This window comes from Haemaphysalis longicornis, unplaced genomic scaffold, assembly GCF_048455015.1.
Source record: "Haemaphysalis longicornis isolate Haplotype H1 unplaced genomic scaffold, Haemaphysalis longicornis Haplotype H1 scaffold_2, whole genome shotgun sequence".
Classification (NCBI taxonomy): Eukaryota; Metazoa; Arthropoda; class Arachnida; order Ixodida; family Ixodidae; genus Haemaphysalis; species Haemaphysalis longicornis.
In genome coordinates, this window is record NW_027526295.1 from 179,793,507 (window position 1) to 179,811,109 (window position 17,603).

Genomic DNA, 17,603 nt, shown 5'->3' on the forward strand with positions numbered 1-17,603 from the left:
TTGACTCTTAAGCCTATGCAAGCCATATTTTGTCTGTTTAGAAATATGTTAAAAATGTACGGCGTTCCTTATTGTGAGCTTACTCTGGAATTAAAAAAAAAACGTTATCCCGCTTGCCCTGTTAATTGCGCTGGCTTCTGTGCATCTAGAAGTTACAGCGGACCATTTATTAATTCATTAAACGTACACAGTAGTGCCTCCTCCCGCTTTTGTCTATGGAAGAATGTCCCGCACATTTTCTTTTTTGTATTCCTCACATTTACCGCTACGCAAGCGTACGTCAGCGATAGCGTACCTTGTTCTCTCTCAAGGTCGTCCGCGTATTGAGACATCTAGTAAGCTCGGTCTCCGAGAAACCCGTTTTCTGTGCGTTTCCGCAAAAGCACAGCTCTCGAGGCTCGCTTGGCTGGTCGCTTGAATCAGTCGCGCTTGGCCTGCGTGTTAAATAACGTCACGGAGGTGTGGCGGGAACGTTGATGAAAGGGGCGCAATGGGCCAGCCCCGAGAAGATTTTCTTTTGCTCTATTTTGGTATTCGTAGAGAATAGGACGGGAACAAACGGCAGCTCTAGTGCAGATCCTTTACTCGATGCATGCACTAGCGTCATTACGCAAGCGCTCGTGCGTACACGCATGCGAGTTTCACGTCAGGGGAGTTCCTTTTTTTTTTCTTTTTTTTTTTGTCGCTGTTATGAGGGCAATTGCTTGCACGGTACCGGCACCTTTTCCGACCTGGTGCGACAGTTAGCCCGATCCCTTTTTTTCTGTTTTTTTTTTTTTTTCAGGGGAGGGGGGTTCTACCTGTTACGCAAAAGCTCATCATCGCTGAGGCGCTGTCAACGACATTGATTTGTACAGATTACCTTGACCAATTGCGTGCTTGATGGGTTGTATTTACTGAAGCATAACAAAGCAAAAGCGAAAAAGAAATAGCGGAAACTTACGCTAGGGAAGCGCCTAGAAACAAATGGCACGAAAGCGCTCCAGTGCGCTGCGTCAGCACGTTGGCAGCGTTCACTCAAGCGTTTCAGATCTATCCGTCGTCGAAGCGGGCGATAAATTATTGCGCGAGCAGCAGATGGGACATGTCGGCAAAATTTTCGCGTTCCTCTGCATACCCACTCAGAGCGACAGAGTGGAGAAAGCTGCTTTCGCAATGGTTCTGCCAATGGCAGGGTGACGTCAAGTTGAAACGCGGTGCGCCACCTCGACGGGTGGCGCGCCGGCTCGACGGGTGCCGTCGCTCCTGCCACCGCATGAGGGCGCTGTTGAACGGAGTCTGGCACCCGTGTAGGGCGGAAAAACAGAAAGCCGGAGCAAGGCGTGCATGTCGGGCCGAGACTCAAATTCGCGAGGGAGCAGGGGAAGATGGTCGCGCATCCTTAAAGATCCACCTTAAAATGCTTTTTTACGTCGACTCAACGCGAAAATACGCCTGTGCGCCTGTAACACTTGTTGTGTGACACAAAATGCTATTAATAAAGGCGCTGGGGTTCCCACACCTCAATAGGAAACTCCTTATATTGCATTTAAAGAAACGTCTCTCCAGCAAGGCAATTATGCGCACTGGTGAAAGCGATTTAAAGGGGTTTGGTGTGTAGCGGTTTATAAGGTTGTATGAAGGCATTCCATGAAGTGCACTTAACATCACTACTGAAAGATCAGATGACGTGGGAGAGACATTATCTGCACCTTCAAGCAACGCAACAGCGGCACAGTGTAGAACTGCAATGGCTTCCTGCTCACTGCGGAGTCGCCGGAAATGTTGCAGCTGATACTGCAGCCTCATTGGCCCACAGCCCCTCTGTTCCACCGCTGCCAATTCCGTTTACAAGAAAGGATGCGGCAACCCTCGCAACCTCGATTGCACGGAGAACACAGCGGGGCATTTGGAGGGACAACAGACTTCAGTATACGCCTCTGCAACTAATTGGCCCTAAATGCAGCTTCAAGATGCCTCCTGGGCTCAGCAAGCGTGAGGAAGCGGTATTGCAACCGCCTACGCCTAAACGTGGCGTACACACGGCATTTACTCTGCGAAATTCAGCAGAACTCTTCGCCACTCTATTCAACGTAACAGAGCATATCAAACATGTCATCTGCATCTGTCCAAAGTTCACAGTGCCAAGGCAGACTCTCGTAGCATCTTTGTGTACGCCGCACCACGCAGGCCTTGAAATGAGGGCAGTTTTGGGCCCTTGGTCGGACCAAACCAGGCCGTACGGGTTACCAAAGCTCTGTTAGTGTTCCTGCGTAGCACTGGCTTGGCCCAAGTGTTGTGATGAACTTCACCACCGAACTTTGTGTATGAGCTTGAAAATTCGTGTGCATCCCCTCATGGTTTCACTATTTATTTATTTTTTATTTTATTTTATTTTACAAACACTCATGTGTTTGTTTCTTCGTATGGCATAACAAGCTGAGCGAAGTGGATCGGGTAACCTCGCTTTTACCAATAAATGCAATCTCTCTCTCTCTCTCTCTCTCTCTCTCTCTCTCTCTCTCTCTCTCTCTCTCTCTCTCTCTCTCTCTCTCTCTCTCTCTCTCTCTCAGGGCCATTGGACCATCAAACTTCGAAATCAAAATTCATATACCCCTCCCCCCCTCCGGATACGCCTTATTAGCAATTCATATGCGCACAGTTGTGAAACTGCCTTTAAAAATCTTCGGCGCCTAGAGTTTTATTACGATGTATGGGGTCCTCATGAGAAATTTCAGAGTTCATTGGGCCATCATACGTCGATATGAAACGTCTTATGTTCCCCCCAGATAATGTTTTCTTTGCCATGCATTCTCCATAGTGGTGAAGCCGACTTTAAAGGATCTCGGTATATAGCGCTCCATAGGGAAATGTGAGATTTAACCCATACCAGAGTCCTTCAATGCTTTACTGGTCACGAAACTTCGGCGCTCGTTTCATATAGGGACCGCGCGCGCCACTACAGGCGCCACCACCGCACGAAGGTCATCCAGCCGCCGCGCGTGCGGCGTATTGGCCAGGTCTTGGCGTGCAAACGCTTGATGCTTTTGGTGTTTGCGCGCTGATGAAGTGTGTTTTTTTTTCGTAGTAGTTAGCGATGAATAGTCCAGTCATTGTGTATATCACCTGCCTTCAATGGGGTTTTATTTGTCGAAGTAAATTACCGTAGACTTTGGCCGCCAACGGCAACGGCTTCTGTTTGCTCTGGCACAAGCGCTGCGCCGTCGTGTTTACGGATTTTTAAATATATTTTGCTTCTTTTCTTAAAGCAAAGTTGTAATTACTACATATACGGTAGCTGTGTAGTCACGGATAGCTGCGGGCCTATCGATAATACAATAAAAAAAACTGAAAGGAACCAAGTACGCGTCGTTCAGACTACGCTTAATGAATCCGTCGATTGCTCTGGTATGCACAGAACGATAAAAAAGATAGCCCAATAGTATTGTCGTTTCGATGAGTGGGTACATACTTGAGAACATCTAAAAACGCTGCAGAAACGCGAAGGATCAAAACACGAAGAGATATATGTTGCACCATGTGTCTTTCTGCATCCACGCTTTGCAATACTTGCAAAAATAGGAAGCGAAAAAAGAACAATAAAACTGATTTTATCACACGCAACAAAAAGAATTCAATGTTACGAAGGGAGACAAAAGAGCGTGGTACAGCGTACAAAAATTTATTTTTTCGCGCTGCGATGTGCAGCACACGGAGGAAACAGAATATTTCCACATAGCCAAGAATGACGGAAAGCTTTCCTGAACGCAGCGAGCTAGCGATCTCCTGCACAACAAAAGACTAGAATGAAACACAAACGTCGAAGAAGCAGTCCGGAGTGTGACGTACACAGATAAACGTCGATAAAGTGAGTTGCGCGGCGTTTGCTCTGCATGCATTACTCTCGGAACGTTATTAATTTCAGATCCATGGAAATACGATCGCAAACATTTTCGAAGAAACAAAAAATCAAGTTAGCGACAAGGTGGCACCCTTTCCATATCAAACAATATTGCCCGACGGGACGTACGACAAACAGAGCAAACGGGCGCTCCGGTTGAAAAGCGAGATAAGAAACCGGAATCGTCCACGCGCGGTTACAGAACAAACAAAACAAACCCTAAGGGATAATTCGCGGAAATATGAAAAGTAAAAGCCCAAGGACGTCCCAAAGCTTTTTTACACGCGAGCCTGAGCGCAAGGTAATACAAGTTTGCAAACAGGTAATAAAGCACCGCTACAACCTGACTTATATGACGAAAATCCGGCTTTAAGTTAGCCTTGTACAATTCTAGGTGCACGATGCTCTCAAAATGGTACATTGCTTTTTCCATTCTCACACACAGTGCATTTCCACACACTGTCGCACACTTATTATAACGAAGCTGAAATCTCCCGTTGCTTGCCTTGGAATGGCGCCCCTCCAATTCTCACGCAGCTGCCCGTCGCTCGGTCAACAGAACAGGGAAACATTTTCTGTGGTATCGTTGTACAAGGAACGACATCCCGGGACGCAACACATGTTCGGCATCGTTGTTGCACTACTTAAGTCGCATCACTGGAGCGCGATATGCACGTTACATTTTTTTCCTGCACAAAACAAACACAACTCGCCGCGGCTCCGCCGTTCGAGCCAGCGCAACGGCGCGCGAGGAGTGACCTCAAAGAGAGGATGGCGCCACCGCGCGGCGGCCATACGCAGCATATGAAGCTCTCCCATTGAGTTACGGAGCAGTTTCGTGACCAGTAAAGCATTGAAGGACTCTGCCCATACTGGGACAACTGTGGCTCACCCGAAACCATCGAACATATACTACTAGAGCGCTCTGCTTATGCTGAATCAAGGGCCCCGTTTACAGCAAAGAATTGAATGTCTCCAACCTGGACCAATAACACTAAGCTTGATGCTTGGACCATTCCACTCACCATCCTCTCAGCGCAAAGCCCTGTCGGCATTCTTTGAGTACCTCGAGGACATTGGCGTCGCTACAACACTGTAGCCATCTCCCTAGCGTGTGCAGTCAAGTTTTGTACTCAGCGCCCTTTAACAGGACTCTATTCATTTTTAATTTTTAGTCTTTTTTTTATTCTTATCTTTTGTCTCCTACTCTTCTTCTTCCACCTTCTTCCTTTGTTTCCTTCTCCCCCCTTCCCCGCAGAGTAGCATGTCAGCGAATTCATGCTGGAAAACCTCTCTGCTTTCTCTGTAATAAAGAGTCTCTCTCTCTCTCTCTGGAGGTATTGGTACGAGAAGAAAAAAGAAGTAGACAGTGGCGCGGAGCGCCAGATGTGATCCCAGACGAAGACGAAGCAGTGCGTCGCACGAAGATGGTGTCAGTGCTGTCATGGCCATGGCCGGCATCGTGCAAATATCATTCACTATCAACCATCATTCGTCTCATTTGTCCTGCTCCCACGTAACAGCATTTAATATATGGCCCTTGGCCCTATATATATATTGTCATGTAACAGAAGATATTGACCCTGTACATTTGTCTTCTAGCAAAGCTTTCTTGTACTGTACTGAAGCTGTTTTAAAGTGGTCCGGCATATACCCTTTCGGGTGAAACATGTAGTCTTATGAACTACGTTTAATAAAAGGCCCAAAGGCCTTCCTGCTATGATATAAAACTAGTTATAAAGTGCCAGAAAAGAACGCCTTTTCAGCAATGCATATGTGAACAGTAGTGAAGCTCTCCTTAAAGGAATTCGGTCTAAGAAAGTCAACTAAGAATTCATTCGGCAACTCCCGCTTGGAAATTTCTGCAATTCTATTTTCTCTCACCACCTCGTGCATTCAGTTCGCGTCCTGAAAAACATCACGAGACTAGGAAGCGCCACAAAGAGGCTGAGTAGACAAGTTGAAATCAGAGCTATAACAAGGTTTACGCATACTGTTTCCGGGTGTCGCCGCGTTCAAGTAGTGTCAGCTCATATCATACCGCACGGGCAGCGACACCAAGCATTTTTTTTCTCGGTTAACAAGGTCCGCTCACAAAGCGATACACGTCATGCGAGATGCACATTTCACACTTCCCGTTGGTCGTAGTATACCTGATGGATGCTATCATCTGTACCAGCGATCAACCATTCCTTCCTAACGAAAGTCGAGAGAAGCGCGAGAGCTATCTCACACCAAAACTGCTTCTAAAGTGCGTCGAAACCTTCGCTTAAAACAGCGTCCAATCAATCGTCAAACCTTCAAAGACCCAAATCGCAAACGAAGAATTAACCCACGCGGCGATTTTTCGCGCACTAAATAAACGCCTCTCCGAACGATCTAAATGTGTACCGATACGTGGTTTATGAGATGAAGGTATACTGTTGTACTCCTTCTTGATGATCGGTGCGTGCGTTGTCTTATCTAGAAACGTTCCTTTTTCGCGATTTTTCTTTCAAGTCCATGCTTTGACACAACGGAAGCCTCGTTTCACGCACGCGCCGTGTGTCCAGAGATCTTATCAGAGCTTTTCGGTCGACCAACCGGTCTACGGGGAAATGCATTAGTCTTTTTGACAGGACATCGTCGGTCCCACTAAGAAAGCCTTCGCTTTAAAAAGCAATAACTGCCTACTGGCGTGCTGTTTATCACTCTGTGTTGCGGAGGTCTTTTAGCGGAGTCGTCGGTGTTTCCGCACAAAGATAATACGTCTGTGGCCAACCTGCTTAGACCTTTGGCGCTACCACGAACACTGCATCTCCTTAAACACATTTAGCTCAAACGGAAACAACGCCGGACAAGCAAAGCCTATTTTATCGGTTACCTCGGGCCTGTTTTAAAAGCACCATAAAAAGATTACAAGTCTGGGTCCAGCCAGTAACAATCACGCCAATTTGAACGCGGGGTTGAAACAATCTAGGTAATCGCGAAAACAGGTGTAGTGGTGCTTCCAGTCCAAAACATTTCATAACATAATTCTTGAGTGCAAAATAATTTGTATTGGCTACTTCATTAAATATTTCTACTGTACAGTCGTCAAATATTGTTAGCAACAACCAAACACGAGGTGCCTGCCTACGTACAGAGTGGCAGCTCACGATAGCTACAGCCGCATCTTTGGCGCTTGGTTATCGGCACTCGCGATGCTTACCTACTGCTCTCGGGTGCTTCAGCGCATGCGCACAGCCTGGCTTAGCAGCCCGAGCTCTATCGTAAGCAGCCGCTCTGTGCATACGCTTGCACCTGTTCTTTGTTGTTGTTAACAGTTTTTACGACTGTACGTGCTTGAAAGTTAGCCTTGCAGTATGAATTACTTGTGGCGTATAATTGTTCGCCATTATCCGGAAACTTTTCACGAACTCTGTTCACCTGTCTGCTCTTCCTGCCTTCTTTCCAATGCCTTCGATAAAATATGGACTTCGCAAATATTCGTCTTTAATTTCAGCCGTCGTAAATTTCTCCCTGCCGTTCCTTTTTCAGGCGGTCACGTGAACCCCATCGTGACGACATCGTTCGCCAGCATTGGCAAACTGCCATGGCGCAAGGTGCCGCACTACATTCTCGGACAGCACCTGGGTGCCTTCCTCGCCTCCGCCATCCTGTACTTCAACTACGTTGGTACGTGGAGCGCCGAGCGCGCGTCTGCGGTCGCGTTGCTTCATTATTAATTTAATTTGTTGCAGTGCCCTAATATGCGCTTCGTTCAGCTGGTAATGTTGTTTCTGGTGAAAATGCAATCTCAGAAGGTGTGACGTCGTATGAAGTGTTGTGCCCACGCGAGTCTTAGAACATTCGAAGGGCACAAAAGCACATTTATCGGCCCTCATTGCCTATCCCAACACACCCAATACTTGCCTTGTTGCACACATAACGGATCTTCAATGAAAGCAGATGCCCATCGATAAAAATCTTCGTTGTAACGAAGTCTTCGTGACAGAAAAGTGGCTTCTTTGTGAGCAACACTTTATTAAAAGCGGAAATTATTTGCTTCCAATGCAGTGGGGATATATTTTAAAAAAATACTTCGATTAAAGCGAGGTTTTAAACAAAGCGAATTTGTTATAACGAGCCATACAGGTGCGCCATACATGTGCGGCTCAGTGATGCGTGCACATATGGCAGTGAGAATATGAAGCAAAAGAAAGTGGCGTCAGCCATCGTGAAAAGAGCGGTGATCGGTACCCACACACGTAATGCGAGAGTAACACTGTTCCCAAGGATGAGCGACCATCTTGTACCTTGATCGGCATGGAAACACCTATAGTTCATTCCACAAGCTAGGTGCAGCACTGTGGAGGCTACATTGTTGTCAACAGCCCGCCCCCTCAGGGCGCCTAACTCACCGCGAAGGAAGCGACTAAAGGCGCCGGGGCCTTGCGGTTCCACTTGCCGAGAGGGCAGAAGGGAATGTCCTTTCAGGACCCCCTTCACAGCGAGTTAGGCGCCCTCAGTGGACGCACTATTATTGATAACAATGTAGCCTCCACAGTGCTGCACCTAGCTTGTGGTATGAACTATATATGAGCACGATCTTCGGTACCCAACGCGCTTCCGAGGCCGCGTATTTTTCTTTTTTTTTACTCCCCCTGTTGACTTGTCAATGAAGAATAACAATTCCTGCAAACGACTCCGGCAAATTAAAACCGCGAGCCTCTTAATAAGCGACGCTCACGAGCGCGACGAAAGGCCCGCTTCGTGATTCGGCCAGGGACCACCTACAGTCAAGAAAAAGAAATGACCAGGAAAAGCGAAAAGAAACTTAATGAGGATAAGGAAAAAAAGGGGGCATGCTGTAGTAGAGGGAAAGGGAGAACGAGGGAGGGAGGGCGTGGCACGACTTGCTTCCCTGCGAAGGTCGGGCGGAGTTGAAAGGCAGAGTTCTTGCTGGCAGGGGCACACGGAAGGAGTCGTCGAGCCGTGACCTCGTCAATTCCAGTCACGTATGCTGAGGGGACTCCGTCGTTTAATGAGCCATCCCGCTCCCGGTGGTCTGGGAGAGGAAAGAACGCCGCTACACATTAACCACGTGCAACCGTCGCCTCAAACACAGCGCGAAGCTTGGCGGGATCTTGGCTCCAAACGACGATGCGATGTTCCGTCTCGCTGCAAAGAAAAAAAAATAACGTCTTTAATTTTCCCTTAACTTTCTTCCGTACAGCTACAATAATTTGCACGGCTTCGTATTTAGAGAGAGGTCTAGTTGCGCTAGGTAACCGGTTAAAATGTACGACGTATATGGCCGCGGGGGATAAAGTGACCCACGACTATAAACCCCGTGAACAACGGTTGGATTAATGCAGGTTCTTAATTATAAAAACGTTGGTCATTTAGCCGTGAGTAGAAGAGAGAAAAAAACTCTCGTATAGTCTTTAATTTTCAAGTGTGCCAGCTAAGACTTGAAACCCAAAGCAGTGATTGTTTCTTCAAAGCAAGCAACTCAGAGAACAGTAGCCCCCGCACGTGTCCATCTGTTCGAAACAACGTCTTGACTTTGAAGCTGGTGCATAAATAATTGCACTTGCAAAAAAAAAACTGAGATATTTCATAGCAAATACAATGCCTTCAACGACCTTTTTCCCCCAATGGTCTAAAGGAATATTAGCACAAAATCCATGGATTGCAAGCGTTGGAAAGCATATTATTACCTGAAATGGCCGCGCTTGCGTTATCTATCTCGACGTGTTTTAATTTAGACCCGATCTATAAAATGTTCCTTCCTATATTACTGGAGCCTCTTCCGGTCCCTTTAATTTCATTTCCTGCAAAACAGAGTACGGGAGTTCTGTTAGTGATTGGAGTCCACCAGTTGCCGGGCTGGCTTCCTTACAAAGCTCTCTCAGCAGATAGTAGTGCCTGATTAATAAAACAAGCTTTTGTAGGACGTTTGGTAAATCTCATCTCAAATGCAGACTGAATGACGCAGTTGAAAAGTAAGAGATGCTGGCCCACAGCTCTGAGCAGTTGCTGCCCATCTCACAGAACGAAACGCGAATTCTTCCGTGTCCCACAGATCTGCTGGACAACTACGACGGCGGCGAACGGCAGATCTTCGGCAAGAACGGCACGGGCATCCTACTCACCACATACCCGAACGACGCCGTTCATCTCTCGGTCTGCGTCTTCGACACGGTGAGAACGGCACACAGGATTCTTCTTTTCTTTATTTCTTCGTGAATGGTGTTTCTCGTTCTTTTTTTTTTTTCTCAACCCCTGAATGGTTTTCAGGCCCTATAAACCCGCCATTTATTTATCAGCCCGCCTGTGCAAAACGGAGGATGCATGCTAAGGCCTTGGCAACTATTAAAAATTTTAACAAATGCTATTCAATTCAACCCGTTTAATCGCCGGGACTTAATTGATTAATTGATCGATTAATCGGCTGTGTTGGTTAACGCAAGGCGAGCGTAAAAATTAACCCCGCGTTTGATGCGTGTGTTTACCGTGTTGTGAAATACACGGTGAAACTTAAATCCTTTCAGACATTCTTACCGAGCTCGTCCGACTCCGTCTTATTTTTGGGGGGCAGCCTATTGAATTTTTTCTTAATATGCAGTGTTTTGAAAGAACTGTAACGCTTTTCTTTCTAATCGCATGACTGCATGAGTTTGAACAGTTGCATTGTCACAATAGCATCATTTGTTGTGACAAGGCACCAATGAATGAAAGTCCAAAGTCATAATGGAATCGTTTGTTGCAATAATTTAAACAACCATGACCGTCAACAACTGTATGAGGCATTACGTTGGTCGGCTTGATTTCGGGAGGAAAACGCGCGAACATTTGGCCAGGGAAGGTTTCAGCCCAACGTAACGAACAGACAGAAATTCCAATGGATACAGGCATGCAAAAGGCACCGCTACCTACACACGTACCCTCTGTCTCAAGTAGCGAAGCGGAAAACGGGAAAACATTGCTAAGAAAATACATCGCCTTCAGCCAGGGGCGGATTATCCATGGTTCAAAGGGTCCAAATGTTCCAATCCTCGGGCTTAGGGGGTCTCCCTCGAGGCTGAAAAAAATGGCAGACTTCGTGGTTTGGTTCGAAAATGTTTAAGCACACTGCTGATTTGCCCCGATTGATGCAGTGGTTATTTATTTCAAGAATGGACTTTTCGAAAAGGCTGTTGGTTGCATAATCCTGAAGTCAGCTCACAGTTCTTCAGTTAGAGCTAATAACGTTGCACTCGCCCAAAAGGATGTATTGTGTAGAGCGACGGAGCTGATCCAACTGATGGGCACAGAGAGCAGCCGGACTGGGATTCGTTGAACGGTCAATGTTTAAGACCTCATCAAAAAAACTGTCCCAGCAAAAGGCAGGAAAACGCCTGCAGACACCATTATTTTTTTAAGGCCGATAAAAAGAGAAAAAAAAAACATGGTAATACATTTCCCGTTTTAAGGTTTAATTTCTACGAAATGCAGAGCATACACTGTGTCGAACTAGAAAATTTTTGTTAAAAAATGTAAATTTATTCCGCAGTTCAATAGCAGAAAACGCGTGTGCAATATGAATGCGTATCCTGCTCTTATAAAAGTGGATATTGCATGCGTGCGAAAATGTATACGCGTTACCCGTTCAAAAGTGAACGATCTGTGCATGAATGAAAATATGTATGATCGTTTATTCAAGACTGTTGTTAAAAACTGTGTTGTGACAGTTCGGTATCGATCTCGCTTTCCATAGGCGTCCCCTTTTCTAAAATATTTATTTCCTCGCATGATGAAAGCATTTATTAATAAACCATGTATATTATTTGCTGGGCTCAGTCAGCATATACAGTATACATGATAATACTGTTTGTATGGAAACGCTGGCTTAGGAGAGCGTAACTTTGTGTTGCTGGATGAAATCACAACATAGCCAGACGACTGTTAGCGTATTTGCTGCAGGGATGTGCGAACAGCTTCTGAAAAAGGCCCACCTGTCTACTTTGGCAGTGCCCACATGCAGGCACTAAAGCATGCACTGCCGAATTAGTGAAGCCGATAGAAGAAGCCATTTTTCACGAATGCACTTCCTGATTTGCGAGTAAAGATGTCTGTGAATCCCTCAGACAGTTGCATCCCCCTTTAAAAAAACGAAAAAAAAAACGATCCGTATGTTTCATTAACCCGCTCCTGACGACACGAACGTATTCTTTTCCCGTGTTTTACGTTCTCGGTTCATGGTTCTATAGTGTAGGTCTCAGAGTGAAGCAGTACCACGCCACCGCGAAGCTTCATGCATGCTTTACACGAGCGACCCGTGTTATGCGTAGACAGACGAATAGTTGGCATCTCGCGCGTCTCGCCCTATCGGTAATCACTTGCCGCTCGTTACGATCGGCGGCGTACAGAAGAACCCGCATTGATCTGCTGGCGCGTTTCCAGCCGCCGTCCGCTGCCACTTGAGACTACAGACGGCGGCAAAAAAAGACACACTTCGGCAGCACAACCTATGTCAGCGCTGCGCTCTCCCATATGCTCAACTCGGGAGCAATATTTTTCTTCGGGAAAGGTTTGTTTATACGCGCCGCATTGCGCCCCAAGGTCGTATAAGGGAAGCAAGGTCAGTTGAAGCCGACACCCCCGCTGACCTCTTAAACGGGGTTTCCTAAAGGAGCGGTCCCACTTAGCGCCCGAGCATTTCTCTGGCTCCAACTGCGCGCTGCAAATATAGGACCACTTGGCCTTGCCGCCCCTGTTTGCACGCTTCCGTCCCGCTCGAATAACTGCGTAGCGGCCAGGATTCGCTTGCCGGAAAGGAACTCCCGTAAGTAAATGACGTTCATGTCATTGTGCATTACAAGAGTGACCGGCAGAAAAATTATTTTCCATGGGAGTGTGTGCTTAATGCAAACATAAGACAGTGTATGCTCCCGAAACGAGCACCGCGAGGGGTGCAGTCAGCATGTCTATGACAAGGGCGCCGCTGTATAGGGGCTCACGTTTTCCTGTCAAGGGAAGTCCATCTTTCGTGGCATGTATTTTAGGTCTTTCGGTTTTAGCTGGAAAACACTGATCAACTAGCGTCGGTGCCGAGATTGTTACGAAAGGGGCATCGGTTAACACCGATCCACATATTTCGTTATTCAATGTCCTTGCAAGCGTGATGAAGCTGGCGTACTTGATATTTTTTTTTCTCGCGCGGTGAGGGATCGATTGAATAAATCTTTAATAGTCGAGAATTTGGCGCTGATTTTAGCGCACCAGCCCGGTGGAGGGAATCTCTGGACCGAGATGCCCCGTGGCTGAAGCTAGCTGTCCGGGCCTTCTTCACCAGATCTTGTTTGGTTCCAGGTTAAACCACTGAAAAGCGTAATATTCGGAGAATGTGATGACGTACCGTAAAATTCCGAAGGAACGCCCACCAAAAGTACAGAGATATCAAGTGAAAAATACGGGATGGGCGATGTTTGGGGTCAGGTGCGAAAAACTAGAAAAAAGTGGCCGTACTGTCAACCAAAACTGCGGAGATATAAAGAAAAAAATACCAGATAGGGGAACCTTCGGCTCGAGTGCGGAGAGGACAAGTAAGTGACCGCATGAACACATCAATAGATGATTCGCGTTTATTTTGTTCGCTCATCGACACTAAAGCCATCGATTTTAGGGGGTGGGCGATCTTTGGTGTCTTTTAATAAATGGAATATTTTACCCCCAAAGGGGGGTGGGCGTTCGCTCGGAACTTTACGGTATATCACAGAGGCCAACCGAAATTAAACCAAACAACGGACTGTATCATTTATTTAATTTCTTTGTTGGTGCTGTTGCTTCAGACGCCGACGCCTCAGAACGTGTCGAAATTGTCTCGGGATGCCATAGGCGACGCCGTTTCTCAATGTGTTTTCGTCCTCCTCTCACTTCCCCCCGCCCTTCACAGATCATCTGTTCGGGGCTGCTGATGTTCACCATCATGGTGATCCTGGACGACCGCAACGCGAACACGACCAAGGGGATGCACGCCTACCTCATCGGCATCATGGTGGTGGCGCTGTGCTGGGCCTTCGGCGCCAACTGCATGGCGGCCGTCAACCCGGCCCGAGACTTCCCCGCCAGGGTGCTCAGCGCCCTGGTCGGATACGGCTCCGAGTCCTTCTCGTGAGTACGAAAAGCCATGTATACGACGAGGCCGACCCGGCACGCGAGCACTGCTTGCGGAGGGCACCACGTTGACAATGAGGATCCACAGGAGAGGAAACATTCCCGCATACGTGACACGTCTTCTTTGCATAGGGACGCTAGGGAAGGGAGGGCAGTTTGGAACGTAAATAAAAGGTATCGGTATGGTCACTGAAAACGCAGTAAACTTTTAACAGCACAACTGTTTAGGCTTTTATGCCGTGTAGCGTTACGGAAAACTCATCCCAGCCGAGCGCACATGAGCGTGCACCCGACGTCATCGAGACTTGCGGGTGGGCTTGCGCCACGTGAGGAGCCCGCAGAAAGTGCCAAGAAAATACCGAGCGCACGTTAACGTGCGCCTCGTGGTGAGCGCCTAACATCGGCTAGCTTGACCTTCGAGAACACGCTTCCGAGCATTCGTGGCGTGATCCCTCACGTGCTATTCTCCTCGCCAGTTCACTAGGGTTCGCTCCTGAAGTGGGGAGCACAGACACCGAGTTCGCGCTACCGAGGCCGAGTTCGCGAAGCCGGTTGCCGTGGGTTCTAGCGCGTGCTAGCGGGGTCCACTTTGGGAGAGATGTGAGAAGGGCTGCGGTCAAAACGATCCGGGCCTGGCAGCCATGGAGAACTTTCAGCGGCAAGCTCGGAAATCCGTGTGAGATGCAACAGCCGGGTCTCCGACGAAGGGAGGGGGGCAACCAGCTCTGCTGTTTCTCCAGCCTTGCTCCACCAGTGCATGCATGGTGCGGCAATTTTGAGTGGACGGGAGTATGTGTAAGGAACCAGCACGAAATGCTCCGAGAAGAGAAAAAGTTGGCAGGCGTAGTAATAATAGAATAATTGAGATGGTTCGAGGTCAAGTTAAGATGTGGAAGGTTGCGGTTGGTTAAGTGTGGCTCACTATGAAAGGCTCGCAGGTGAAACTCCACAGGGAGCTAAATGTTTCTTTGGCGTCGGTTCGCGGCCGCACCCAACCCAATCTTCGTAGGGCACCACCATGCCTGGTCGGTGATTGTTGCGGATCGTCTTAGGATTGTTGCACTTCCAAATGAGGTGATACAGTTTGCGAATTACTTCTTTGGCACATGCGTAGCATTTTTCATCAAGAAGGCCCGATCTGGCTACGCCACGACACGAAGTTGGCAGATCCTCGTAGATTTCCGGATGATATGGCTGCGTATTGCTGAAATACACTGGGTTTTGACAGCGAACGATTAGCGTCCTTTGGTCTGGACGCAATTCCAGCTTTCATTAAAGTAAATGGCGTGATGAGTTGCGGAATCATCACCTACTACTCTCCCGGTACACAGACACGAACGCTGATGCATTCTGAAATTCGTTTACGAGCGCCGTATAATATACGTTCCTTTAAGCTAAACAGAAATGTCTTTCACCAATAAAACAGGGAAAGACCGGGCGCATATAGGTGATATGAGGGCCACCAGAAAGGCAATAATACAAGTAGCGACATTTTACGAATTTAAGACATTTTTTATAAGGACAGGCCACTTTTTAGCGCCCGTTTATGGCGTAAATAACCTCAATGTCTCGGCGTACATGTGCACGCTGTCTATACGGCCGCGATGCGCTTAACTTTCCCCTGCACAACATTTCCGGCTCCGGCCTACCTCGATTTTTTTAGTCGTCCTTTTGATCCTACGTCTGTTGATTCTGGTTTGTCGGTCAATGGGACGTTGGTGAGTTGGCGACTTTCGCGGGACGTGGTTCTCAGGCCATGTCGTATGGGCTGTGCGGTTGCAGGTTCCGCCAGTTCTGGTGGATCCCGATGTTCGTGCCCCACCTGGGCGGCCTCATCGGCACCTGGCTGTACGTGCTGGGCGTCGGCATGCATGTCCCCAAGCCGCAGAGGGACGACGACAAGGAGGCCGCGGTGAACCTACTACCGCTAGCGCCCAGGGCCGGTAAGTGGCTGTTGGTTTTCGCTATCGATTTGAGTCAACGAGGGCTCTTGCGCCCCTGCTGCCACTGGAATGGTTAAAGTCGTAATGATTCTTTTCAGACTTGAACTAGCTATGCGAAGGAAAGTTTGACATGCACCTCAATGCAGCCCTACTTACTCCCCCTTGGCGACTTCCCCTAAATCTGGTCGATTGAACTAGATATATCTAGGGAAGCCAGCCGGACAATATTTTGACTAACCACCCTGCCTTGTCCTGTACTGGTTCTTCCTTCCTTCCTTCCTTCCTTCCTTCCTTCCTTCCTTCCTTCCTTCCTTTCTTTCTTCCTTCCTTCCTTCCTTCCTTCCTTCCTTTCTTTCTTTCTTTCTTTCTTTCTTTCTTTCTTTCTTTCTTTCTTTCTTTCTTTCTTTCTTTCTTTCTTTCTTTCTTTCTTCCTTCCTTCTTACTTTCTCGAACTAATACACGTAGGGTGTGGGGCTTTTTGTTTTTAAAAATGTAGTTGGACAACACAAACTTGCTTCATCCTTCCAAGCTTTACCCCTACCGCTTATGTTTCCCCCTTTATTATTTTTCTCGCCTGTCTGCTTTCTTCAGTTGCTTCCCTTTTTTTAGAAATGGGGTAGAATTTTATTTCCGCACTAATGGCGCTTGGCTGCTAACCCACTCAAACTGCAGTCTTTTTTTCTTTTTCCTTCTCTCTCCTGCGTCGGTTCTTTTCCCTTATTAGGTGAGGTCACCGGACACTCAAGCGTATACGTAGTCGGGCACCGCTCAGCAGTTTATCACATTACGGACGCCAGCAGGGACGGTGCCTACTAATCACCCGCCGCTTAACGCTGGAACAGCCCACTGCGAGAGATATCGAAGAAAAACCAAGCGCATAAGAGCGTACGGAGTAAGCCGGGAAGACGTGTGGTCCATACTTTTATAAATAAAGCGATCTTGTTTTTCGCAGAAATACTCGAATGTATTTGTGCGATAGCGGGTTGTATATTTCCTTTTCAAAATAAGTACAAGCGCAGACAACATTGGTGTTAAGCAAAGGTCAAAAGCTTTGAGCGCGCTGAAATGTGTGCCAAGCGAAGCAGGTGCTGTTTTTTTTTTGGTGTGCGTGCGTGCGTGCGTGCCTGTGTGTGTGCCTGTGTGTGTGTGTGTGTGTGCGTGCGTGCGTGCGTGCCTGAGCACTAATAAAACACCTTATTTCCCTCTGCCCTATGCTCATAGGAGCCCAATGTAGCCTTGATAAAATGCTGCACCCCCCCCCCCCTCCCCCCTCAAATAAACCTTTATTCCGCATTCATGCTTTGATCCTCAGACCATGCCAAACCCAGTGACGCCTTAGCCGTGGTAACGCAACTACAAAAAAAAAAAATCCTGATTCTCCAGGTTTTACGCTCTGCGCGGCGATGAGTGACATCAGTACCATGTAGCGAAGCGAAGATGCATTAAATAGCCATCTCTAAGTGGAATTCACGTTTAAAATCAACCATAACCACTTCTGCAGTTGAAAAACTTTAGATATAAGTAAATACAAAGCTACACCAAACGTCTACGAAGCCACCGATTCTCGCACTCTATTCAGTCAGCCGGCAACCACTGCTGGTCGCGTTGCTCCAATAGCTACAATGTGTAGAGTAGCAGAGACGATTTAGGTCTCCTGT

At 47.5% G+C, this 17,603-nt stretch overlaps 1 protein-coding gene across 1 annotated transcript in view; it reads left to right on the forward strand.

Annotated features, from left to right (window-relative positions):
• Positions 1 to 17,603, forward strand: part of LOC144169576 (aquaporin-7-like) — an 87,430-nt gene that overhangs the window by 62,029 nt on the left and 7,798 nt on the right. Inside the window, exons 3-6 of the mRNA XM_077698812.1 lie at positions 7,400 to 7,537; positions 9,930 to 10,048; positions 13,782 to 13,999; positions 15,785 to 15,945. Coding sequence (XP_077554938.1) covers positions 7,400 to 7,537; positions 9,930 to 10,048; positions 13,782 to 13,999; positions 15,785 to 15,945 — 636 coding nt within the window. The remainder of the gene's footprint in view (positions 1 to 7,399; positions 7,538 to 9,929; positions 10,049 to 13,781; positions 14,000 to 15,784; positions 15,946 to 17,603) is intronic.